This window comes from Eulemur rufifrons, chromosome 16 (assembly GCF_041146395.1).
Source record: "Eulemur rufifrons isolate Redbay chromosome 16, OSU_ERuf_1, whole genome shotgun sequence".
In the NCBI taxonomy this organism is placed as follows: domain Eukaryota; kingdom Metazoa; phylum Chordata; class Mammalia; order Primates; family Lemuridae; genus Eulemur; species Eulemur rufifrons.
In genome coordinates, this window is record NC_090998.1 from 12,145,875 (window position 1) to 12,170,561 (window position 24,687).

Genomic DNA, 24,687 nt, shown 5'->3' on the forward strand with positions numbered 1-24,687 from the left:
TCATAAGGAAAGATGACATAAATGGATGTGTGTGGCAGTGACAAAGTCATCACCAATATAAGAGCTTAAGTTTTCCTAATACAATTTTCATCATCAATCATCTGTTTACTCAAAGATCACCAGGAGGGAAAAAAGCTACTAGGTCCAGAATTTTAGTTTCATACAGACAAATTCTCTCTCTCTCTCTCTCAAGCAGAGTCAAGACTTAAGTGAGACAGAATGGCTGGTTAATCTAGTCACTAGTCAGAAGAAACGGAGTTTAAACTGAGCCCTGAATTACCTGGCTGCCATCCTCTTGTGCCTTTCGGATCATGTTTTGTCTTGAGTCAATCCAATAGAGTTGCTTGTCCAGTGGGTCATAGTCAATGGCCCGGACATTCCGAAGACTATGGATGGGGAGGATGATGTCAGGGCTCTGTTGTTCATCAATCACCATGCGGTTGATGGCACTCTTTTGACTGAAGAGCAGGAAGGTGGTAGGAGCTCAAAGAAAGAAAAGAGCAAATCTGAAATACAATTACTCTAAGTTCTGTATCATTATCCAAAGATTTGGATATCTGTTGTATATATCTCATATAAAACAGACCTAAGATGTTGAAGAAGTAAGCCTATGGGTAGAATTCTTTGGCATGCCCTCAAAAACTCTCTTCAGAGTAAAACTAATCAGTGCTTACCAAACCAGTTATGAACTTACCCATTGGCACAATCTCCTAGCCTATTTTTCTACATATTGTCCATAGAGATACCATAGGAGATTTGATTTCAATGAGGCATTTAATAAAGATTTACAAAATTCTCCTTGTCTACCATGTGAATAACCCCGCTTCATAAAATGGGAAAATGTAACACAGACCTTTCCCTTTCCCTGGGACTAGGCCTCTGATTAGCATGTAGTCATCTTTAATACAGGACAACATCTAGAAAAGAATGCCATTTGAGAGTGCTACCAACACCTTCACAGTCTAATAACATTTTTAAAACCATCATTCCTTGTCAGGAATATAAAACATAAATAGCGAAGCCAGGACTCCTTGCTTTATTTCTTCCTATGTCCCATTCTTCACAGCTCCATTATTTATGGTCCCTCAGATTACTTTACATTTACACTCAAATGTATACTGGCTCAAACCCCAAAGGAACCCATTGGTACTCACAAAGAATCTTGGTATTCATAACACTGCAATTCTGCTTCATTTAAGTTCTTCATTGGTCAAAAGCCCACACTCAGGCTTGGAAGATTTAGAAAGTATCCCAGTGATCTTATAGGACATCTCTATTATCTGGAGTCTATCACATTGATTTAGCAACTTTTAGCAATTTTAGTAGAGCCTACGCCTTAAGTAGTAAGAACACATTTCACACAGAACAACTAAAAAGTCTCCCACCATCTTTTTTTTTTTTTTTTGAAAGAATTTTTTGGCAGTACTATATTTTCTTAGTAAATCAGGGGAAAAGGGCTCCAAATTTAAGTTTCCACCAAAATAAGCACCACTTGAACTAAGACACACAATGAGACTTAGAAAAAAGAACCCCCAGAGTTTTAGTTCCCAATTTTCATGCCTAGGAAGCAATTACAAATATATATTTGGCTCCCAGCATATTTTGCTGGGTACTCTTTTTGCCCAAGTCAAGTTTTAACCTTCAATAAGATTTCACAATTAGGTGTGGACCTTGTTCTTCTATTAAATAGAAATGTGGATTAAGATAAAGCCAAATGTGGCTCCAAATAAATATTTGTTCCAAAGAGTCTACTCAAAGACATTAAAAATTACAATTAATTGGCTCAATATTTATAAAAGGAAGCTGATGTTTTGACTTATTTACAAGTCCGTCAGTACTTAAAGTGACACTGAATATGCCAATTTAATAGCCTAAATCTATCCTATCCAACTTACGTAAACTCTAACCACCATGCCCACATTTCCTACAGAATAGTGCTTTAAAAACTGTCCCATCAGGCTGTCTGAGTCTTGCATTCCCACAATAAAGACAGCAACATGAAGAAGTTGGAGCATGAGGTACAAGCAGAAGGGAGTTTTTCAGCTCTCTTTCGAAAGGCACAAGTGTTCACCGGTAGCTTAAAGGAAGGCATTGCTCTTGGGTAAGAACAGAATAAACGATAAGGCCCAGCCCACCATGTATGACTATGCCATTTGTGCACTGTGCCAAGGGTATTGAGTAGGAACTGAAATCCAGTCCACACTTCATTAGCTACGCCATGCACCTGTGTGGCTAAATCTGCCCAGAGGGAACATCTTTCCCAATTTACACAAAGGTACCATAGAGGCCACTTCAGTACTAAACAAAAGATTACACAACTTGGCTTTCCGTTTCCTCTCTTTATTCACTCTGGTCCAGCAACACCAGCCTCCTACCTGTTCCTCTAACATGTCAGACATGCTCCCCCCAAGGCCTCTTCATTTACTGCCCCCTTTTGCTTGACAGGTCTTTCCCCAGATATCCACATAGCTCATTTCCTCGCCTCTTTCAGTTATTAACATAAATGTCACTTTTTCAGTAAAAAAATTCCTTGATCACCCTATTTAACTCTGCGATCCCTGCCTCCATCACCTTTCTTACTCTTAATATTTCTCCACAATACTTATCACCACCTAACCCCGATACAGTTTATTTAGTCCATTACCTTTCCTACTTGAGTGTGAGCCCTATGAAGGCAGGGATTTATGTCTATTTCATTCTTTGCTATATTTTCCACTGGCTGAAATAATTCCCAGTATGTAGCAGGTGTTCAGTAAATACTCAGTGAGAGAATAAATGAAGAAACAAATAAAGAAACAAGCATTAGAGCCAGGCACGGTGATACGTGTCTATAGTCCCAGCTATTCGGGAGGCTGAGGCGGGAGGATCGATTGAGCCCAGGAGTCTGAATCCAGCCTGGGAAACACAGCTAGTGAGACTCCATCTCTTTAAAAAAAAATAAAATAAAAAAATCAAGTATACAAGCATTGGATGACAAGGAGAGCCCCATAACCATGACTTTCAAAGTAAGAAAATAAAATTATTTGAGAGAGAGGAAAAAAATGAACATTTATTGAGGACCTCTAACATGTTACATATCATACTAGATGGTATTTAATCCCTCGAATTATCTCCATTTTATAGAGGAGGAACCCGAGGCTCAGCAAGGTTAAGTAGTTTTTCCAAGGTCACAAAGCTATTGAGTGGAAGAGCACATATCTTTTTCCAGATCCTGTCCTGCTTCTTCATGCATTTAAGAATTTCTTGAGTGTATACCATATACCTAGCACAGCACCTAAGATACATCAGTGAAGAAAACAGAAAAAATTGCTGCTTCATGATGTGTATATTCCAGTAGACAGTAAGCAATATAGTAATGAAGAAAGTTATAGTATATAAACAGTAGAGTCTATAAATTACACACTATATAAAAGGGTGATAAGTGCTATGGGGGAAAAAAAAAGTACCAGTAAGGGACACTGGCAACGACAGACAGGCGGAAGGACAACTTGCAATTTTAGTGTAGCGTAGACCAGATCTCACTGCGAAGGTCACAAATAAGCAAAGACTTGCAGGTGAAAGATATCCAGGCAAATATTTGCAGGAAGAACATTCCAGGAGGGAAAATAAAGGGTATGACAGTCCTGAGATGGAGTCACTGGCATATCTGAAACTAGCAATGAGGCCAGTGTGGCTGTCATGGAGAAAGCAAAGGAGAAAATAGTATAAGATGAGGTTAGAGAAGGAAATTGGGGGATGAGGTGGAGAAGGGTTTACCAAATGTGGGGTATAGATTATGTAGGACCAGGCAGGCCACTATAAGAACTAGGTTTTACTCTGTGTGAAATGGGGAATCATTTTAAGGTTTTGAGCACAGAAACAACATGATCTAATTTAGCTTTTACAACAGGTCAAAGAGCAACTTACATAATGTTAGAAAACTTTTGAGGGCAAGTACTTTGTGTTAAACTCTTGTAATATGCCTTGGAATCGAAAAAATCTCTATAGAAATATTAAATAGTGCCCCATTATTTACAAAAAGCATGCAAGAAGCCTCTTGAAGCACCAGCGATCTACCTCGGAAAGGCAGTCAACAGAGATACTAGGAATGCTCAACAGTAATTTCTCATCACCTTCCTAACACAAACAACAAGCATGAGCATAAGCAGCTAAAACAGTAATGATCCCCAAAAGTCTTTAAATACTTGTTTTGTCTCCATCCTCCATCAGTTATTATCCCATTTTCTCCTTCCATTCAAAGCCAAACTTCTTGAAAGAGATGTCTATATATGCTACTGCCTCATCTTTTTTTCCCTTCACTTTTTAATCTACTCCAATCCGTCTTTCACCATTATTTCCCTGAAATCACTTTCTTTAGGGTTACCAATAACCACCTTACCCAAAAATCCAATGGATACTATTTTAGACTTCACCTTAACTTCTCAGCAGCATTCAACACAGTTCACTTCTGAAACACCCTTATCCCCATCTTCTGTGCCTCTGTTCTCCCTGCTTTTCCTCTTACCTCTCTGGCTGCCACTTCTCAGTATCCTTTGTGAACTTTCCCTCCTCAACCACAGTTCCTTAGGTTACCAGGTCCCTTCTTTTCTCTCCACCAGAAGTTAGCAAACTATGGCCCACAAGTCAAATCTGGCCTACCGCTTATGTTTGTAATAAAATGTTACCAGAATTCAGCCATGCCCATTTAAAAAATATATTATCTATGGCTGCTTTCATGTTACAGTGGTCAGAGCTGTGAAGAGCCGAGCAGGTGTAACAGAGCCTATACACTCACAAAGCCTAGCCCTTTACAGAAAAAGTTTGCTGGCTCCTATACTGTTATCTTCTCCCTGAGTAATCTTACTCACTTTAAATACATCATGGCTATTCCAAAATTTATATCTCTAACCTTATCTCTCTCCTCTGATAGTCCATCTACTGTGACACCTAATCTAGAAGTTATTCTCGCTTCCTATACTTCTTCACTACATACAACCCATTAATAAATTTTGTTCTTTCTAGCTTCAAAATATACCTTGAATCCCTCAGCATCTTTCCATTGTCTCACACACACCGCTGCCACCGCAGCCCAGGCCTACCTGCATCACCACACTGTCTAACCGACCTCCCTGCTGCTGCTCCTTCTCCCCAGAAATCAGGTCATGTATCTTATTTAATATTCAAAACAACACCACAAGGTAGTTACTATGATTATTCTCATTTGACAAAGGAGATAAACTAAGCCTTAAAAAAATTTATTTTACTTGCATAAAGCAAAAAGCTAATATACTCCAAAGTTGTATAACCTCTTAATCATTAAAGTATATGCTTGTATTCTTTCTCTTTCACAATTGAAGCCTGTGTCAGAAGAGGCTAAATCCTTTCCTATGTGATTTCTGATATGTTCTCTCAGATGCAGAATAAAGCAATTTTTTTTGCCTAGACAGGGTCTCTCACTCTGTCGCCCAGGCTGGAGTGTAGTGGCCTCATCATAGCTCACAGCAACCTCAAACTCCTGGGCTCAAGTGATCCTCCCGCCTCAACTTCCTGAGAACCTGGGACTACAGACACATGCCACTATGCCCAGCTAATTTTTTTTTTTTTTTTTTAATTTTTTTGTAGAGATGGAATCTCGCTATGTGGCTAGTCTCAACTCCTAGTCTCAAGCCATCCTCCCATCTTGGCCTCCCCAAATGCTGGGATTACAAGTGTCAGCCATGCTTGGCTATTTTTTTTTTTTTTTAAAAAGAGAGAGAGTCTTGCTCTGTCACCCAGGCTGGAGTGCAGTGGTGAGATCATAACTCACTGTGACCTTGAACTCCTGGGCTCAAGTGATCAGAGGATCACTTCTAGCCAACAAATGTTTTGTTTTACATTTTGTTGTTAGCACTGGGTATGTACATGTTTGTGAATTAATGTGAATTACTTGCCAATCTTTAAAAATCAGGAGATACTATAGTACCCTCCACCCAAAAAAAAGAATCTAAATTCATTACTGGATAAGAAGATCAGGTAACCTCAGCTATAGTTAAGTAGCAACTGCCCACTATGTTCAGAGCATGTGCTTTCCAGCTCCCTATCTATCAACTATTATTTTATACTGAGTTGAATTTTCTTATATACATTTTCTGTGTGGTCTCTTATACATTTAAATATTTTATGTATGTTATCAAAATCTATGGGATATAGCAAAAGCATTCCTGAGAGGAAAACTAATAGCATTAAATGCTCACATCCAAAAGACAGAAAGTTCACAAATTAACTAATAAACAGTCTCAAGGGACTGGAAAATGAAGAGCAAATCAATTCTAAACCTAGCAGAAGAAAAGAAATAACTAAGATCACAGCAAAACTAAATGAAATTGATAACAAAAGAACTATACATAAGATTAATAAAACCAAAAGTTGGTTTTTTAAAAAGATAAACAAAATTGACAGGCCTCTAGCTAGATTGACAAGAACTAGAAAGGAAAGGACCCTAATAAACTCAGTTAGAAATCAAAAAGGAGAGGTCACTAAAGACATCACAGAAATAAAAAACATTATCTTTGAATACTATAAAAATCTATATGCCCCAAAACTATAAAACGTGGAGGAAATGGACAATTCTTAGAAACACACAACCTCCCTAGGCTCAATCAAGAAAAAACAGAATTCCTGAACAGACTAATATAAAGCACAGAAATTGAAGCAACAATTAAAAATCTTCCAACAAAAAAAAAGTCCCAGACCAGATGGGATCACACCTGAATTTTACTAAACTTACAAAGAAGAACTCATACCTATACTGCAGAAATTATTCCACAACATTGAGAAGGATGGTATCATCCCCAACTCATTCTACAAAGCCAACATCACCTTGATACCAAAGCCAGGAAAGGACACAACAAAAAAAGAAAACTACAAACCAATATCCCTCATGAATAAAGATGCAAAAATCCTCAACAAAATCTTAGCAAACCAAATCCAACAGCACATGAAAAAAACAATTCATCATGACCAGGTTGGGCTTCATCCCAGTGATGCAAGGATGGTTCAACACAGGCAAGTCTATATATGCAATTCGCCACATAAATAAAAGAACAAAGACCATATGATTCTCTCAATAGATGCAGAAAAAGCACTTGACAAAATCCAGCACACTTCTATGATAAAAACTCTTAACAAAATAGTCACAGATGGGACAAGACTTAAAATTATTAAAGCCACATATGATAAATCCACAGCCAATATCATACTGAATGGGGAAAAACTGAAAGCATTCCCACTTAGAACTGAAACCAGACAAGGTTGCCCACTATCTCCACTTCTTTTCAACATAATGCTGGAAGTCCTTGCCAGAGCAATCAAACAAGAGAGGGGAATGAAGGGTGTCCGAATGGGGCAGAAGAGGTCAAATTCTCACTCTTTGCTGACAATATGATATTATATCTAGAAAATCCCAAGGATTCAACCAAGAGACTCCTGGAATTGATAAACGAATTCAGTAAAGTCTCAGGATACAAAAATCAATGCTTACAAATCAGTGGCATTCATACACACCAGTAACAGTCAAGCCGAAAATCAAATCAAAGATGCAACACCTTTCACAATAGCATCAAAGAAAATTAAATATTCAGGAATATATTTAACAAAAAAGGTGAGAGACCTATATAGGGAGAACTACAAAACACTGAGAAAAGAAATTGTAGAAGATGTAAACAGATGGAAAACCCTACCATGCTCATGGATTGGCAGAATCAATATTGTTAAAATGTCCATACTATCTAAAGTGATCTACAGAATTCATGCAATCCTTATCAAAATACCATCATCATTCTTTACAGATCTAGAAAAAAATAATTCTATGCTTCGTCTGGAACCACAGAAGACCTTGTATACCCAAAGCAATCTTAAGGAAAAAGAGCAAATTGGGAGGCATCAGTCTACCAAACTTCAAGCTTCACTACAAAGCTGATGCCACGGCACTCTAGCCCAGGCAACAGAGTGAGACTCTATCTTGGAAAAAAAACAAAACAAAACAACAACAACAAAAAAAAAACCCCAGCATGATACTGACACAAGAACAGTGATACAAACCTTTGGAACAGGACTGAGAGCCCAGATATAAAACCGTCCTCATAATGTCATCTTATCTTTGACAAAGCAGATAAAAATATACATTAGGGAAAAGAATCTCTATTCGATTAAGTGGTGTTGGGAAAACTGGATAACCACATGCAGAAGACTGAAACTGGATCCCCACCTCTCACCTCTCACAAAAGTCAACTCAAAATGGATAACAGACTTAAACCTAAGATTTAAAATCTTAAGAATTCTGGAAGAAAATGTAGAAAAAATTATAGACATCAGCCTATGCAAAGAATTTATGAAGAAGACCCCCAAAGCAATCACAGCAGCAACAAAAATAAATAAATGGGACCTGATCAAATTAAAAGCTTCTGCACAGCCAAGGAAACTATCATTGGAGCTACAGAATGGGAGAAAATATTTGCATGCTACACATCCAATAAAGGGCTGATAACAAGAATCTATACAGAACTTAAGAAAATTAACAAGAAAAAAATCAAACAACCCCATCAAAAAATAGGCAAAGGACATGAACAGAAACTTTTCAAAAGAAGACAAAATAATGGCCAGCAAACATATAAAAAGTGCTCAACATCTCTAATCTTTAGAGAAATGCAAATGAAAACTACAATGAGATATCACCTAACTCCAGTGAGAATGGTCTTTATCAAAAAGTCCCAAAACAACAAATGCTAGTGTGGATGTAGAGAGATTGGAACACTCTTACACTGCTGGTGGGACTGCAAATTACTACAACCCCTGTGGAAGGTAATTTGGAGACATATCAAAGAGCTAAAGATAGAAATACCATTTGATCCAGCAATCCCACTACTAGGCATCTACCCAAAAAAAAAAAAAAAAAAAAGACATTCTGTAATAAACACATCTGTACTTGAATGTATATGGTAGCACAATTCACAATTGCAAAATGTGGAAACAACCCAAGTGCCCATCAATACGTGAGTGGATTAATAAAATGTGGTATATGTATACCATGGAATACTACTCAACTACAAAAGCCAATGGTGAACTGGCACCTCTTATATTATCCTGGATAGAGCTTGAGCCCATCCTTCAAAGTAAGTTTTCACAAGAATGGAAAAACAAGCAAGCAGCACATGTAGTCACCATCAAATTGGTATTGACTGATCAACACTAAGGTGCTCACATGGTAGTAATATTTCACTGGGTGCTGGTCAGGTGGCAGGGGGATGGTGGGGGTGGGTGAACGCACAACTAATGGATGTTGAGCACACTGTATGGGGGAAGGACAGACTTGTAGCCCTGGCTTGGGCGAGGCAAAGGCATTATATGTAACCAAAATGTTTATACCCCCATAATATTCTGAAATTAAATGAATGAATGAATGAATGAATTTTTTATGTTTGTGTTATTACATGTACTTCAAAGGATAGGAGGTTATGTTTTGGGATTCTCCTTGTTTTACTGCTTGCACTGCTCTTCCCTTCCTTTATAATGAATAAATATGAGTTATGCATACCACACATGCATGACTCTGCCTTTCCTGTTCCTTCTCTGATGCTAAGGCAAGGTTTGCACTAAATATTTAATGTCCAAGGATAAAAGATCTAATTTTTCTATAACATCTACCTAGTTGCTATCATCAAACAATAAGTAACAAAAACTTTAATTTCTCCTTCTTAACCCTCCCCTTTCAACTAAACAAATGGTCCACTCTTAACTTTTTACAATGTTTTACTTTAGAAAGAACATAAACTAAAGCACTTCCAAACTACTGCTTTGTCTCCTAATTCTAGCTTGCTCTGGGGGAAATGCAGCTTACCACTACAAGTCCTGTTGTCAGCGTTAAGAGAGTAGTGGGCAGGGCATCCACAAACAAAGCCTCCAACTGGCACAGCCAAGCAGAGGTGGGAGCAGTGCCCATTGCTGGAAGCACACTCATTCCACCCTGCCTGCCGAGAAGAGTGAAAGACAAGGATGTCCATCACATAATCCAAATGGCCCTGAATGATGGTGCGGTTTTGGCCACTGGTTTTATTGGCACGCTCAATGCTGCGTCGGCTCCAGTCCGTCCAGTAGATGTAATCTTGGTACTGAGTTAAGCCAAAAGGATGAGGCAAGTCATCTGCTATAACTTCACGGTTGAGTCCTATTTTCGGAAAAGCAATAGACAGGGGAGAAGCAGAAGGATGAAGTATGTAAGAATATAAATGTCTTGCCAGCCAAAAGAAAAAAAAAAACCAAAAACTAACATATAAAACATTACATTTGTAAGCAATTTAAAATAGAACAATTCATTTAAAAGCAATTCTAAAACCAGACCAGTGCTCTAAAATCAATACATCTGCAGTCTGACCCCATGCCACAAATTTATATTCCTGCTATAAATCACTGAGTCAGTTTAAACTTCTGCAAATGATCTATTTTGATTGTGATTTGATTTTCTCTACATAAGAGTCTACAGTTCAATTTTTCTTCTTCCTTCCCTAAAAAGATAGAAATATGTCACATGAGGAATATCTAGAGAGCTATAAATTTCATTACAAGCCCAACGATAATGAAATTTTCACATAATTAAGAAATACGAATCTGAGTACCTGGACCACTATTAATAATAATAAATAGGATATAATTCCAGAAAAGGGGAGGAATCTAGATATTCATGTGAAGCTGTATTAAAAGTATCTAACCAATGATGTAGTGGCCATGATTTTTCCATAGAAAGAATATACTATCTGTCTGAATAAAAAGTAGTTAGGCTTACCAAGCATATTTGAAGATTCTATTAAGTTGGTGTCCAGGTCTGTCCAATAGAGCCTCCTTTTAGCATAATCAATAGTTAGGCCGTTTGCCCGCCCCACATTTGGAACTAATGTAGTACGTTCACTTCCATCCATAGCAGCTCTGTCTATCTTAGGTTTTCCACCCCATTCAGTCCAATACATAAATCTAAATTCAAAACAATGGATAATTAACATTTCACTTTTGACTAGCTGGGAGAAAGCATCATATTCATGCATTATAACCAAGTAAATTTAAAGAAACTATATGGCAAATCAAGGAAATGGATAAAACAAAATCATGGCTACAATTCTTTCAATTATTTTGGCACCCTCAACTAAATATTTTTTCTCATATCCCAAAAAGGAAGTGAGTCAGCTTTCTTTAGTCTTTCCAATAAATTTGTTCCATCTAAACGTAGAAAATGGAAACAAACCAATGGTTTCTTCATTGCAGCACTGGCATTTATACTAATATTCAAGAAAACAGCAAAGGATTGAAGCTCTGTTCTCAAAATCTGGTTCACTTCTGAATAAAACATCTTTATGTATTTCTGAATACAAGTAATTTGAGTTTTTAAAATGTTGAACTTACTTTTCAACTTGTATAATCAACTCCCTTCTAAAACAAACTGCATGAGTACATTAAAGGTAAAAATAAATAGTGACCCTTTAAGTCAAAAGCAATGCTTGAAAATGTATTTGGTCATATGGTCCAAGAGAGTAGACTACATGAGTAAGAATAATAGATCACCACTTGATATGTCAAACTAAGCAATGAGCACTATAAATAATTATTTTGCTTTCATTTTACCTTTCTGAGTTTTTCACTTTAATCTTAGAGCAACCCTACAGCAGAGGCTTTTTATAGATGAGGAGACCAAAACACTAAAAGATATATTTGTCTAATGTCTTCCCACCAGTTACATGGCAAAGCTAGAACTAGAACCTAATCCTTAGTCAAATGCCCTTCAACTAAACTACTAAGGTGCTAGTTTTGGAGACACTCTGAATATCGGCACTAGGAAAGCACTCCACATGCCAGCTCTCATGAAATACCTCAGGACAGATATTCACTCATCAGCCTGTCAGCTGATGGCTGACTTGGTAGCAATGTATGAACATGCTTTTCTGAAAACTAAAGTTGTCCAGGCTTTGTTTGCATTTGCACTTGTTAGTTGACAGGCATGTGCGCACTATAAGAGCCAAAGAGAAACAACTGTGAGAGAAATTTCACACTTCCCAGCAGCAACCTATACCAGAGTCCTTAGTCCCAACTACTAAATTTATCTGACAACTAATGCTTAGAGCAAAGATCACCATAATCTCACCACAATACGTCAGTGCAGAGAAGCTGTCTTTGATACAGCCTTCTAACTACATGGCTAACTAATCATGGTATTAACATGATTTCAGGGAAACTATTTCAAATTACAGATATGGTAAATATGTCCAAATGTTCACACTGCTGACTTCTTTTAAAAGTGGAATTTTTTTTCAAATTTCAGATTTCTTAGCTGCTGGCTTTTAAAAATTTGCTGACTCTTGTTAGAGGGATCACTGCCTTGAAAAACATGTCATGGTTTAAGTAAACACTTTAGTCTATCTTGCAATACCAAAGTTATTCCATGTTTATAATGATCAAACTAATTGTCTACTTTGAATTAATAAATATCCCAAACTTTTCATACGCACACAACACTGTTTCAGTGGGTTTACTATAACATGTTTGGAATCTAGTATAACTGTGGAGGGGATGCGAGCAAATATAGAGTGATGATACCTATAAAAAAAGGCTGCTCTCATCTATGTAATACTCAGTATATAAATACCAATCAGTAACATTTGATGATTAATCCATTTCACTCTTTCTTCACCCAATGCTAACAATGACAAAAGTAAAATCAGCTAATAATTATTCATTCTAAATCGGTGACATCTCAATTAATGGTTTTAAAATAAAGCCTATCTATTGTTTAGTTGCCAGATTCCTAATAAGCATTATTTAATAATACATGAAGAATATTATTTGTAACTAGGCCATGTTCCTCAAAATGTGCAATGTAGTTGCAAGGAATGCAGATATAAAGCCGTTTACCCTTCAGCAGGGTCCAATGCTAGAGCTCTGGGGCTATCTAGGTCTTTCCACACCAAAACTTGTCGGTGCTGCCCATCCAACTTGGACACCTCAATGCGATTCGTTCCCGTGTCTGCCCAGTACAAGTTCTTCCCAAGCCAGTCCACTGCCATGCCTTCTGGATAATCTAAGCCGAATTCTACCACATGTTCCAGTGCACTGCCATTCATGAAGGCTCTGCTGATGGTCTGCAAAAATAAAATCAACAACTAAGTCACATGGCATAAGTATAAAACACTATCCAGATAGAAGGTTCGGTTTGGTTTTTATGGGGCATGGGAGGATCTAGAAGTGCCAAGAGGTATACTGTTTCCTAATAAAATTCACATAATTTAGAAGCACAGAAAATCTTGATGTCAATCTCTAATAAATGCAACCGCAGCCTCAAGTTTTATTGCCAATTCAGGGGGAAAATTTTGAAACTCTTAAAAACCAAAAATGTATTCTACTAAATAAGACAGTGTAATGATTTTTCTTTTAAAATCTATTAGCAATCAAGTGAGAAAGATGTGATTGAGAAGATCTCAACAATCATATATCTTATAAAATGAATATAACTATTATCACATTATTACCACCGTAGCTTTAAATCCCATAAAATTTAAACCAATCATAATTCACACTAATAATAATATACGCTACTTCTTTTCAAGTATTGTCCTAAGTACTTTATGTCCATAGATTTTTCTCATTTAATACTCACAACTGCCCCGCAAGATAGGCATCATCTCTTATTTTCAAAATGAGTAAACTTATAAGGTCACCCAATACAAGCCAAGATTTATTTATTTACTTCATTTATTCACTTAACAGATTTTACAGAGCACCATTAGAATTCAACTCTGTCCAGTTCCAACATTCCATGTTTTTTACGTATTAGACAAAAGTTTACACAAGTTATCTGAAACAAGCCCAAAACATTCCTTCTTCCAGATTTCTGGTCAAGAGCTTCCTCTCTCTATCCTAGTATGCTTTTCAATATTTATCCTATGAAAAAGAAAAAAACATATGCTATAACTCATAATTGGCATTTTCTACCTCAGTCAGGATCCAAAATTTTGTTTAAAACAACTCAAGGCTCAAGTCTCTATAACCCATTTTATGTGAAGCATACAATTGTTTACTCAGCTAATTGCAGAAAATGCCATTCATCATCTTCAAATGGAACAAAGTGGAGAAAGATCAGTCTTCCAGATTTAGAATACTCTAGGCAAAGTATCTTGTATTATGTGATACCTAACAAAATACTGAATGGGCCTTTCCCTTCATTTCCTTTAAAAAGTTAAAGGTTTTTGTTGAACTGTGCCTATCAAGCAACGAGGGAGGTGTGTCACAGAAGATTGAGAAATTCTAGTTCTCCCTTTTAGTCCTCAGCTTTAATACTCTTAATTCTTTCGCTAACCTTGAGTGATATATCGGTCCAGTAAATTCGGTTGTCTGTCACATCAAAATCCAAAGCAGAAGCTTCTTTGACACCAGTGAGCGGAATTGCCACATTATTATTGTTTGTTTCCAAAGAAATTCGTCTGATATCTGCTCTCCGTGAAAACAAAAGGAAAGCCTCTGGAACAATGCAGGTCTTCATGTCACTGATGAGTTCAAAGCCAATGGGGCAGGCACACCGAAGGCCCTGAGGTCTATAGAGGCAAAGATGGCTACAGCCGCCATTTTCCTCAGCACAGGGGTTGGAACCTAAAAGAGAAACTAATGATAAAAGGGCACACGCATTGACACAATCAACACATTTTCACTTTTAAATTACTAAAGCATTTGGTTCAAAAAGACCTATGATTATTTCTGCTCCCAATCTAGAGTCTCAATTTTAATTTCACAAACAAGCAAAATGCGGACCAATAGGAGCAAAAGCATGGCAAAATATTTTCCTTTTATACCCATGGTAAACTTTATTTATTTATTTATTTGAGACAGAGTCTTACTCTGTCATCCCGGCTAGAGAGCAGTAACGTCATCATAGCTCACTGGAATCTCAAACTCCTGGGCTCAAGCAATCCTCCTGCCTCAGCCTCCTGAGTAGCTGGGACTGTAGACACATGCCACCATGCCTGGCTAATTTTTTCAATATTTTAGTAGAGACAAGGTCTCACTCTTGCTCAGGCTGGTCTCAAACTCCTGACCTCAAGTGATCCTCCTGCCTCGGCCTCCCAGAGTGCTAGGATTACAAGCATGAGCCACTGCACCCAGCCCCATAAACTTTAAAATAAGGCACATCGTTCATACAACGGGACTGAACTATTTTGATGAAGGTGTGCTTGTGCCTATGCCTGTGTATTTAACCCTTTTATTCAAACTGTGTAGCCAGAGTACCAAACCGATATTTTAAAGGTCCCTTTCTCATTAAAAAGGGGTTAAAGATGATTTCTGTATTGCCTCAAAACATCAACAATTTACATTGCTGCTTTATAAGCTGCTGACTATCTCTATCTTTTCCCATTCCTCATTTCCATTTCTAAGAGAATGCTGGAATTACTTACCAATGATTCGATGAACATTTGTGGCCTTTAGGCCCATCAGATCAGGCAGCTGATCTATGATGATTTCCCTCTCTGCACTTCGTTTGTGAACTCTTTCAATGCTACGCCTCTGCCAGTCAGTCCAGTACACATAGTCACCCAACAAAGTAAACCCAAATATATGGGGAATTTTATCTTCCACTAGTACTCGTCTGCCAGTGCCATCAGTATTCATAACCTTCAAGTTTAAATTCAAAGGGAAGGAAGAGGATAAGATAATTATTTATCCTGCAAATGTATGTAAAAAATGACAAATCCAACTGCCTGTTGTATCGAAACCCAAGAGTCATCTTAGTTATTCCTGTGACAATGTTTTCACTGAATTACAACATAATGATTAAGTATGATTTCAAATATTCAGTGTAAGCTCATATTTAACCCCTTTCTCTCCAATCTCTTATTACTCTTCCTTCTAAAAACTCTGGCAACTTTGTATTTAGCATGCAACTCTTCTATTAAATGACTGTGTCAAAATAAAAAGGCATTACCATCACCTTAAGTTTGTTTGTACATTTGTTTTCAAATTATCATATACCTTCACATACATCATTTTATCACATATTTTGTTTTATATTTTATTTTATCCTGACAGTTTGCCTACAGAAACTGAAATTCATGTTAAGGTCACACAGCTTGTAAACAGATGTCTTTTTTAGGACTCTTTCCACTTATCATTCTCTTTATTGTATTGTTATTTACAACAACAACAAAAAAAACAGATAAAATGGCTCTCAATAAATCTCACTCCTCTGAAGTTATAATCACAAAAGTATTTGGAGTTTATGACGCCTTCTGTACATCTAAGTTTCAAGAAACTAGGATATACCTGTTCCCTCCAACTACCCAGTAACAACATTATCAAATTCATTCTGATATTTACACTGCAGCAACATGTGCACTAATCATGGAATATCTCTTACTGCTTTTATGGATAAAAAATTATTATTTGTACATAAGATTACATCTGATACCCTTTGTTGGTGGGCAGGGGGCAGATACTGTCCACATGTACATGTTTTTAGTACCAGAATAACATTTCTGAAGGCAAATTTGCCTAGAACACAGGCTTCTTTAAATGGTCTCAGTTGGGGACTTGAACATGCTACTTTAGAAGGCTTGATCCATCCTTCAGAACAGAAGATGGTCTTATCAGTTTCTACTACAGTATTTCCAAATCTATCTCTAGGAAAATGTACTGCTACATCATCTAAAATGTCACAATAATTAACAATGAACCGATCTATGTTCTCCATTTTAGGGGGAGTTTAATCATTCTATCAGGGAGCACTCAACACAGAATGCTAAATATTCTGTATTATAAAACTATAAAATATTACTTTCTTGTAAGATTATGGTATGTTAAAATATGTCTGATTTGATTTTATTTCTAGTTTTAGTTCTATCTTAAATCAACTGTCTTGCATTATCTTACATTTAACAAATTACACTACTTTTGCTGATCACTAGATTTAAATGTTGGCTTTCCTATTAAAGTTTATTTTTTGATCTAAAAGTACAAACTGGATGACTAATGTTAAACTTATTAAAGATAAGATTTATATTTCTGCTTCAAAGATATTACAGGATTGACAAACTTCTCTTTCAGCTGTATCGCCCTGCAACATTTTTGTTTGTTCATTTTGATAAACAAGCAGCTTAAAAGATGGAAGATTAAGTATAAATTACGAAAATGTGTTACAAATGAAACTGAAAATCTCAGTGAGAAAAATAGCAAAAGCCAAATTCCGAGACTTTTTTAGTTCACACAATGCTGCATCTTCTATTTCGTAGTTACCCTTTATTCTTCTGCTCTCTAAAAGCTCTCATGATCAACAAATAACGTGGCAGAATCAGATTTGGATTTCAAATATAAGCTTTATCATTCATTGGGTATCCTTAAGCAATTTCTCACATGTAAAACAGGGAATCACTACCATCACTAAATTATTTAAGGATCAAATAAAATAATGCTAAATATATATATAGCACAGTATTCGACATATAGTAGGTGCTTGGTAAACACTGGTTCCTGGTCTTTAAAATCATTTTATTAAAATGATTTCATCCCTCAATGTAAATAGCTAACTGGTATTTAAATAATTTATTTAAAAGTAGTACTTCAAAATAATAATACATATATATAAAAGATTACGTGGAAATAAAAGGCCAAAACAACCACACACTGTTATACTCAAGAATAAAACCAATACAGATCTTTCTATGTTCTGGCAACTAGTGGAAAACTTCCTACCTCCATTTTTATCGTTTGCTTTTTGCTACTGAAATATAAAGTAACTAAAACAGTAAACAAAAAGGAGCAAATAGTTTGACAATTTGATTGGAATATACTTCTGCTGCTCTACCAAACCAACTCCTTACTACTCCCCCTCCAAATCAAACAACATTAATAAAGATATCTAATGAATAAAAATCACCATGAAAGACACAATGACTGCTGAGAGGTTTAGGACAGGGTTTCTTCCAGGTAAGGGATAACAATTCAGTCGGGGAGGTAAACTATATTTATATTAAAATTACATATACCCTCTCTGGCCTATAAGTAATCAAGAAAAACTTCAGGAAATAAGAGGAGCTGAAATCCACTCTGAAGAATTACGATTTTGACCAAAAGAAAGAGAAAAAGGTTTTCCAGAATAAAAGAAATAGCATGTGTTAAGGCACAGCAGTCAAGGATGCACACAATGTGTTTGACAATCAAAGAAACGCTTTGACTGAGGCAGAAAGAACACAAAGAGGACTCAAGAAGACAGTATCAAGCAGACACCACCCTGTGGCAGGTATTAAATTCCAGGATAAGGAGAACCACAGAAAATAAGCAGCTTCTGAAAGCACTTTAAGCAGTGACACAACAAAGCTATATTTCAGGAATACCTCTATTTACCTTTGGCATTGTGTTCAGATTGTTTGTGCTAAAAATAAATATCTTATTTTAAATACAGAATTATGGTTAGCAAAATATTTTCAGTTTCTGTGAAATGGTAACAGAGGTCCAAAATATCTTATTAAAAAGTCTTAAGAAGGGGGTAGCTATATGTCAGAATTCAGACTTTAAAAAAATATTTAAAAAGGTTAAACACTGCACATAGCATATCACCTCAGTTTGGGTCAAAAGCAGAACTTCATTGCCAAACATGTTAATATTTCTGCAATAAAACATGTAAGTATTCCCACAAAATAGGATAAATAAAGACTACAAATAGTCTCAACACAGCTTCAGGTCAGGTTTTCCACCAACTGAAATAAAAAAAGCAACACTTGGTTTTCAGAGTTTTTTGGATTTCAGACATGCAGATCAAGGATTATAGATCAGAAGTACTTTGCTCATTTTTACTCCAACCCCTTAACAAAACTGGGGTTTGCATCAATGTTAATGTTGCTTAAAGTACAAGCAACAGTTTCAGAAGAAGACAGCAAAGGACATAATATTATACAAGGAAAACTACAAAACAGTGATGAAACAAATCACAGATGACACAAATAAATGGAAAAACATCTCATGCTCATGGATTGGAAGAATCAGTATTAATATGACCATACTGCCCAAAGGAATCTACAGATTCAGCGCAATTCCTACCAAAGTACCAATGTCATTTTTCACAGAATTAAGAAAAAAAAAAAATCATAAAAGTCATATGGAACCAAAAAAGAGCCTGAATAGCCAAAGCAATCCTAAGCAAAGAGAACAAAGTTGGAGGCATCACATTGCCTGACTTCAAATTATAATACAAGTTTATAGTAACCAAAACAGCATGGTACTAGTAATAAAAACAGAAACGTAGATGAATAAAACAGAACAGAGACTCCAGAAATAAAGCCACATACCTATGACCAAATGATCTTTGACAAAGTAGGCAAAAACATACACTGGGTAAAGGACATCCTAAAGAACATAAATAATGCTGGGGCCAGGCATGGTAGCTCACACCTGTAATCTCAGCACTTTGGGGAGGCTGAGGCAGGAGGATTGCTTGAAGCCAGAGATTCAAGACTGACCTAGGCAACATAGCAAGACCTCATCTCTACAAAAATAGCCAGGCATGGTGGTATACACCTGTAGTCCCAGCTAGCTGGGAGGATGAGGCAGGAGGATCACTTGAGCCCAGGAGTTCAACGCTGCTGATGGCACTGTACTCCAACCTGAGCAACAGAGCAAGGCTGAGTCTCCATTTAAAAAAAAAAAAAGGTGCTAGGAAAATTGGATAGCCATATGCAGAAGACTCAAATTGGACCCATATCTCTCATTGACTCAAGATGGACTAAAGACTTAAATGAAAGATCTGACACTATAAAAATTCTAGAAGAAAACCTAAAAAAAAAAACCTCTTCTGGACATTGGCCTAGGCAAAGAATTTTTTACTAAGACCTCAAAAGCAAATGCAACAAAAACAAAAATAGGCAAATGGGACTTAATTAAACCACAAAGCACAGCAAAAGAAATAATCAAAAGAGTAAATAGACAACCTATAGAATGTGAGAAAATATTCACAAACTATGCATCCAACAAAGGACTAACATCCAGAATCTACAAGGAACTCAAACAATGCAACAAGAAAAAAAAAAAAAAATAACCCCATTTAAAAGTTGGCAAAGGACATGAACAGACATTTTTCAAAAGAAGACATACAAATGACCAATAAACATATGAAAAAATGCCCATCATTAATTACTAGAGACATGCAAATTAAAACCACAATGAGATACCATCTTACATCATGAGAACGGCAATTAATAAAAAGTCAATAAACAATAGCTGTTGATGAAGATGTGGAGAAAAGGGATTGCTTATACACTGTTGGTAGGAATGTAAATTACTACAACCTCTATGGAAAACAATATGGAGATTTCTCCCAAGAACTAAAAATTAAATTACCATCAGATCCAGCAACCTGACTACTAGGTATCTACCTAAAGGAAAAGTAATCATTATAATGAAAAAGATACCTGCATTCACGTTTATCACAGCACTATTCACAGTAAGAAAGATAAGGAATCAACCTAAGTGTCCATCAATGGATGACTGGATGAAGAAAATATGGTATATATGCACCATGAAATACTACTCAGCCATTAAAAAAAAGTGAAATCACATGTTTTGCAGCAAAATGGATGGAACTGGAGGCCATTATCTTAAGCAAAATAACTCAGAAATAGGAAGTCAAATACTGCATATTCTCACTTATTAGGGGGAGCTGAATAATGTGTATGGATGCACATAAAGAGCAGAATAGCAGACACTGGAGGCTTGGAAAGGTGGGAGAATGTGGATGAAAGATGAAAAATTACCTAATGGGTACAATGTGCACAATTTGGGTGAGGTTACAAAAAAAGCCCAGACTTCACCATCACACAATATATTCATGTAACAAAACTCCACTGCACCCTCTAAATCTATAAAAATAAAAAAAATTTAAAAAACATCTTTAGTAACATCTGGTGAAACAACGACAAATGGTAATAAAGGTCTTACAGAGGTCTTCAGCATGGCACAGTGTCCTGGAACTCGAATATAGTTCCTGAAAAGCCACAGCTGAAGATTGGGTTGCTTTACCCACCAGAGCACTAGTCCGTTCTAGCTATTCCTTGCTCGCTCACTTTAAAAGCAAAAACTAAAAGATAATTAAGACGTGCTGAAGATTTTTTAAATGTAGTTTTTTAAGCACTGTTTCCTTCAATTTCCTATGTCTTTGTTTTCATCTGTTGTAGTTTTTACAACAGGTTTGAGTCTAAAACAGTGCTGTCCAAGAGAAATATAATATAAGCCACAAATGTAAGCCAAATATGTCAATTTTAAATTTTCTAGTAGTCATATTTTAAAAAGTAAGAAAGAGTAGGTAAAATTAATTTCAATAAAATATTTTATTTAATCTAATACATTCAAAATATTTTAATTTCAACATATAATCTGATGTAATACATAATGACATCTTATGGGTTTTTTTTCATACTAGGTCTTCTTAGTGTGTGTATTTTACACTTAAAGCCCATCTCAATTTAGATTAGCCACATTTTAGGTGCTCCACAGCCACGTGTGGCTAGTGGCTACATATTATACTGTGCTGTAGTGTTGTCTATACAGCCTATAAGAAACTGATCTGCTTCTTTTTCAGCTGAGATCACTATCCTCTCTCACACCTTACCCTAGACCCATCAGGCTCAGTAAAGCCACAAACAATTAAATGCCTTTTATTTGGTCTCTTTCTTTCCTCCCAGCTATACAATATTTAATTCTATAATAATATGGGTTAAAATTATTTCACAAAAACAGTCTCTGATGAAAAAAAAGCTACTTTTTTCTTCTTATATCATATTTGCAATTTTACATTTCAAAACATTAGCTGAGATCTGTAAGAGCAAGGACAAAGACCTGATTCTTACTAAGACCATAGTTATATTAATAAGAGAAAATAAGAGAATCCATCTCTACTGTCTTCTTGGCTTTCCCCTTAAGACATGCTGCATCAGTCATGTACTAATAATGGTTGAAGCTAGGTGGTTCATGATAATCTTTACTTTGCTTTTTATATGTCTGAAATTTTCCATAATTAAAAAAATGAAGGGAGAAAAGATAAGGAGCAAGTCCAAGAACACGTAAATAATAATAATGATGATAATTGCTGTCATTAATAAATGCTGTTATTTTTGTTGTTACGATGATATAGAAAGCAATTATAAGGATCCCCTAAAGAGATTAAGGGATCAACAGCTTAAACAAAATCTGATTGTGAGACTTTGCATCTCAAGAAACAGACACGTATTTTCATTTTGCAGGAAGTCCAATGATTACTTTCCGAAATCCATTTCCTTCAATTATGTTCACAGAGCTGACACTTCTATTAGAAAACTGGCTTCTCCACTGAATATTGTTCTTTGCACCAACCATACAATCTCCTACTGGGTAGGAGCAACGTAATGAAACAAGAACATGCTGCTTTGTCTCAAAGAAAATCACTATTACATTTCTCATATCCAACAAGTAAAAGTTTTGGACAAGTTACTAGGTCTGTAAATATGGGTTTAAGTCTCTTATGTTTAAAATAATACAAATTCTGGTAAAGGCGTGTTTGTGCATTCTGAACCCAGAACAAATGAACCATTTTAGGCGATTCCAAAAGATTACCCTTATGCTTTAAAAGCTGAGCCAATGTTAATTAAATCTGGCAACTCTTGAGGGTGTGCTTTTACTTCATTACCTCAGAGTGGTTTAATTAGTTAAACTGAAATTAGGCTTCTGTCACTTCTAAAATCTGACTCCAAATCTGAACCAGAGTCTCCAGCGGTTTTGGCTGCTTCAACTACATTGTGGTGTGGGTTTAACATTCTGAGGCATTCTGAAATATTCTAGGAATACACGCTACAACAGGAAATAGATATTGGTTAACCATAATGTTATCTGCACAAAGAAGAGGCAATGGCAAACCTTCTATAGATAACACATCTAGTTTTTGAGCAGTTTCACCAGCTCATTAAATGTCAAGACAGGATTACTCATGAAATCTTGGAATGCAGCCAGTTGACTACCAAAATTGCTGCTATGCAACTTCACTTGACTAGACACGTTCAAGGAATAGATGACAGGAGGACAACCAAGAGCCCATCATAAAATGAGCTAGAGTAGGAATGCCATAAAGTTCTAGAAGAGAAACTCAAATTATACACCAAATGAACCACTCCTCTTCTAATGTTTCAGCCAATATCCAAAACAAGCAGTTAATTAAAAGTTTATGAATAAGACAGACAAACAGACGTAACTTCGGGGTTGGGGAGTATATCTTTTCTTTACCAACTTCATAGGGTATAAAATATAATTTCACATAAAAGACATGTTAAAAGAATACATATCCGTGGAAATAATATTTCAGTCATGCCAAATCTCATTGAAGTGACAAGTAAAGAGAAATGCTTTAGACCCAGTAGGAGAAGAAAAGGGATATCATACACCTGTTTAAGACAGCAGTAAGGGTAGTTACTGTCCTATATTCAAAGCCTTTTAATCTAGTTCAAGACACATTATATCTAAGGACATACAAGTGATTTTTAATATAAAAAATAATGTATTAGCAATTGGGAAACTTGAATTCCATTCTTTTCTTTCTAAATAGAAAGCTACATGACCCTGGGCAAAAAAAGAAAAAAGAATCTAACTAAGCAAAAAGCACCAAGCAGTGTTGAATTTTTATTAATAGAAGAACCTAGGATGGAAAGAACCTTGTGTGTCTATATGGCACTATCTAGAAACAAATAATGGCTCATTTTATGAGTTCTGAAAATAGCTTTCTTTTATTCAAAGACAATAACATTTTGAAAACGCACGAAACATGTTTACTTACTATCTGAATAATGAAATTTATTGTGGCACAGAAGAATTTTTTTCATATTCTAAGAATAATATAGTAACTAGAACACAAAAGCAATATTATAAATCTCCACTCTCCACCAAGTTCAAAGGCCAAATCATTAGTCAATCCAAAAACAAAAATAAATGAATAAAAACAAAAAAATCTGAAGAGGCTACATTAATTGCATAAAGCTATAATAATTTCATGCCTACTTACAAACTCAAAGTCTGGCAGATTTCTGAAGCTCAAAATTATAAATGAAATACTAAAATAATGCCATGCTATCAAAAATCTCAGTAGAATAAAAGGAATTCTAATCCTTCTCCAAGATGTAGCTATTTCAGATTAAATCGAACAAAAAATGATACTGCACTGAATGAAGAAGTTTAGGAAGTCTATTAGAGTTCAACAAAAAAATTTACTGGGTCTGCTTTTATTACATAGCAGGTCTAAATTTCTAAATTGCAGATCACACTTAAGGTGGAAAAAACTGATGGAGAATCCCTTGTTCATTGTGGATAAGTGTAGGAATGACTATTACGCAGAATCTTTACATAGGTGGTGAGGACGTTAAACTAAAACAAGAAGTTAAAATACCTATCACTGTTAACTGCTCCATGGTTTGCAAACTTCCTTCCAAGAAGTCCCAAAACTGTGGCCCTTGCCATTAACTGTGGAACCTGCCCTTTCTAACTCTTAAAAAAATCTCCGTGACCCATTTAAAACTATAGTAGTTTATCACCTCTACAGAAATAATCTCCAGTCTGAAAAACTCAATATTTTACATGGACTCCATGAGTTTAAAAAAATAATCATTTATATGTTTGGCAAGCTTCAAACATTTATTTAAA

General features: G+C 36.0%; 1 protein-coding gene across 11 annotated transcripts in view; it reads right to left on the reverse strand.

Annotated features, from left to right (window-relative positions):
* Positions 1-24,687, reverse strand: part of LRP6 (LDL receptor related protein 6) — a 155,107-nt gene that overhangs the window by 31,444 nt on the left and 98,976 nt on the right. For 10 of the 11 annotated variants that reach the window (XR_011235750.1, XM_069491122.1, XM_069491124.1 and 7 more), the window contains 6 exons: positions 15,441-15,657; positions 14,351-14,640; positions 12,910-13,136; positions 10,796-10,980; positions 9,854-10,180; positions 281-483 (listed from right to left, as the gene is read on the reverse strand). Coding sequence is in view for 10 of the 11 variants with exons in the window: in XM_069491122.1 (XP_069347223.1) it covers positions 281-483; positions 9,854-10,180; positions 10,796-10,980; positions 12,910-13,136; positions 14,351-14,640; positions 15,441-15,657 (1,449 nt within the window). In the remaining variant the exon portion in view is untranslated. The remainder of the gene's footprint in view (positions 1-280; positions 484-9,853; positions 10,181-10,795; positions 10,981-12,909; positions 13,137-14,350; positions 14,641-15,440; positions 15,658-24,687) is intronic. The other variant, XM_069491125.1, reaches the window with a different exon arrangement.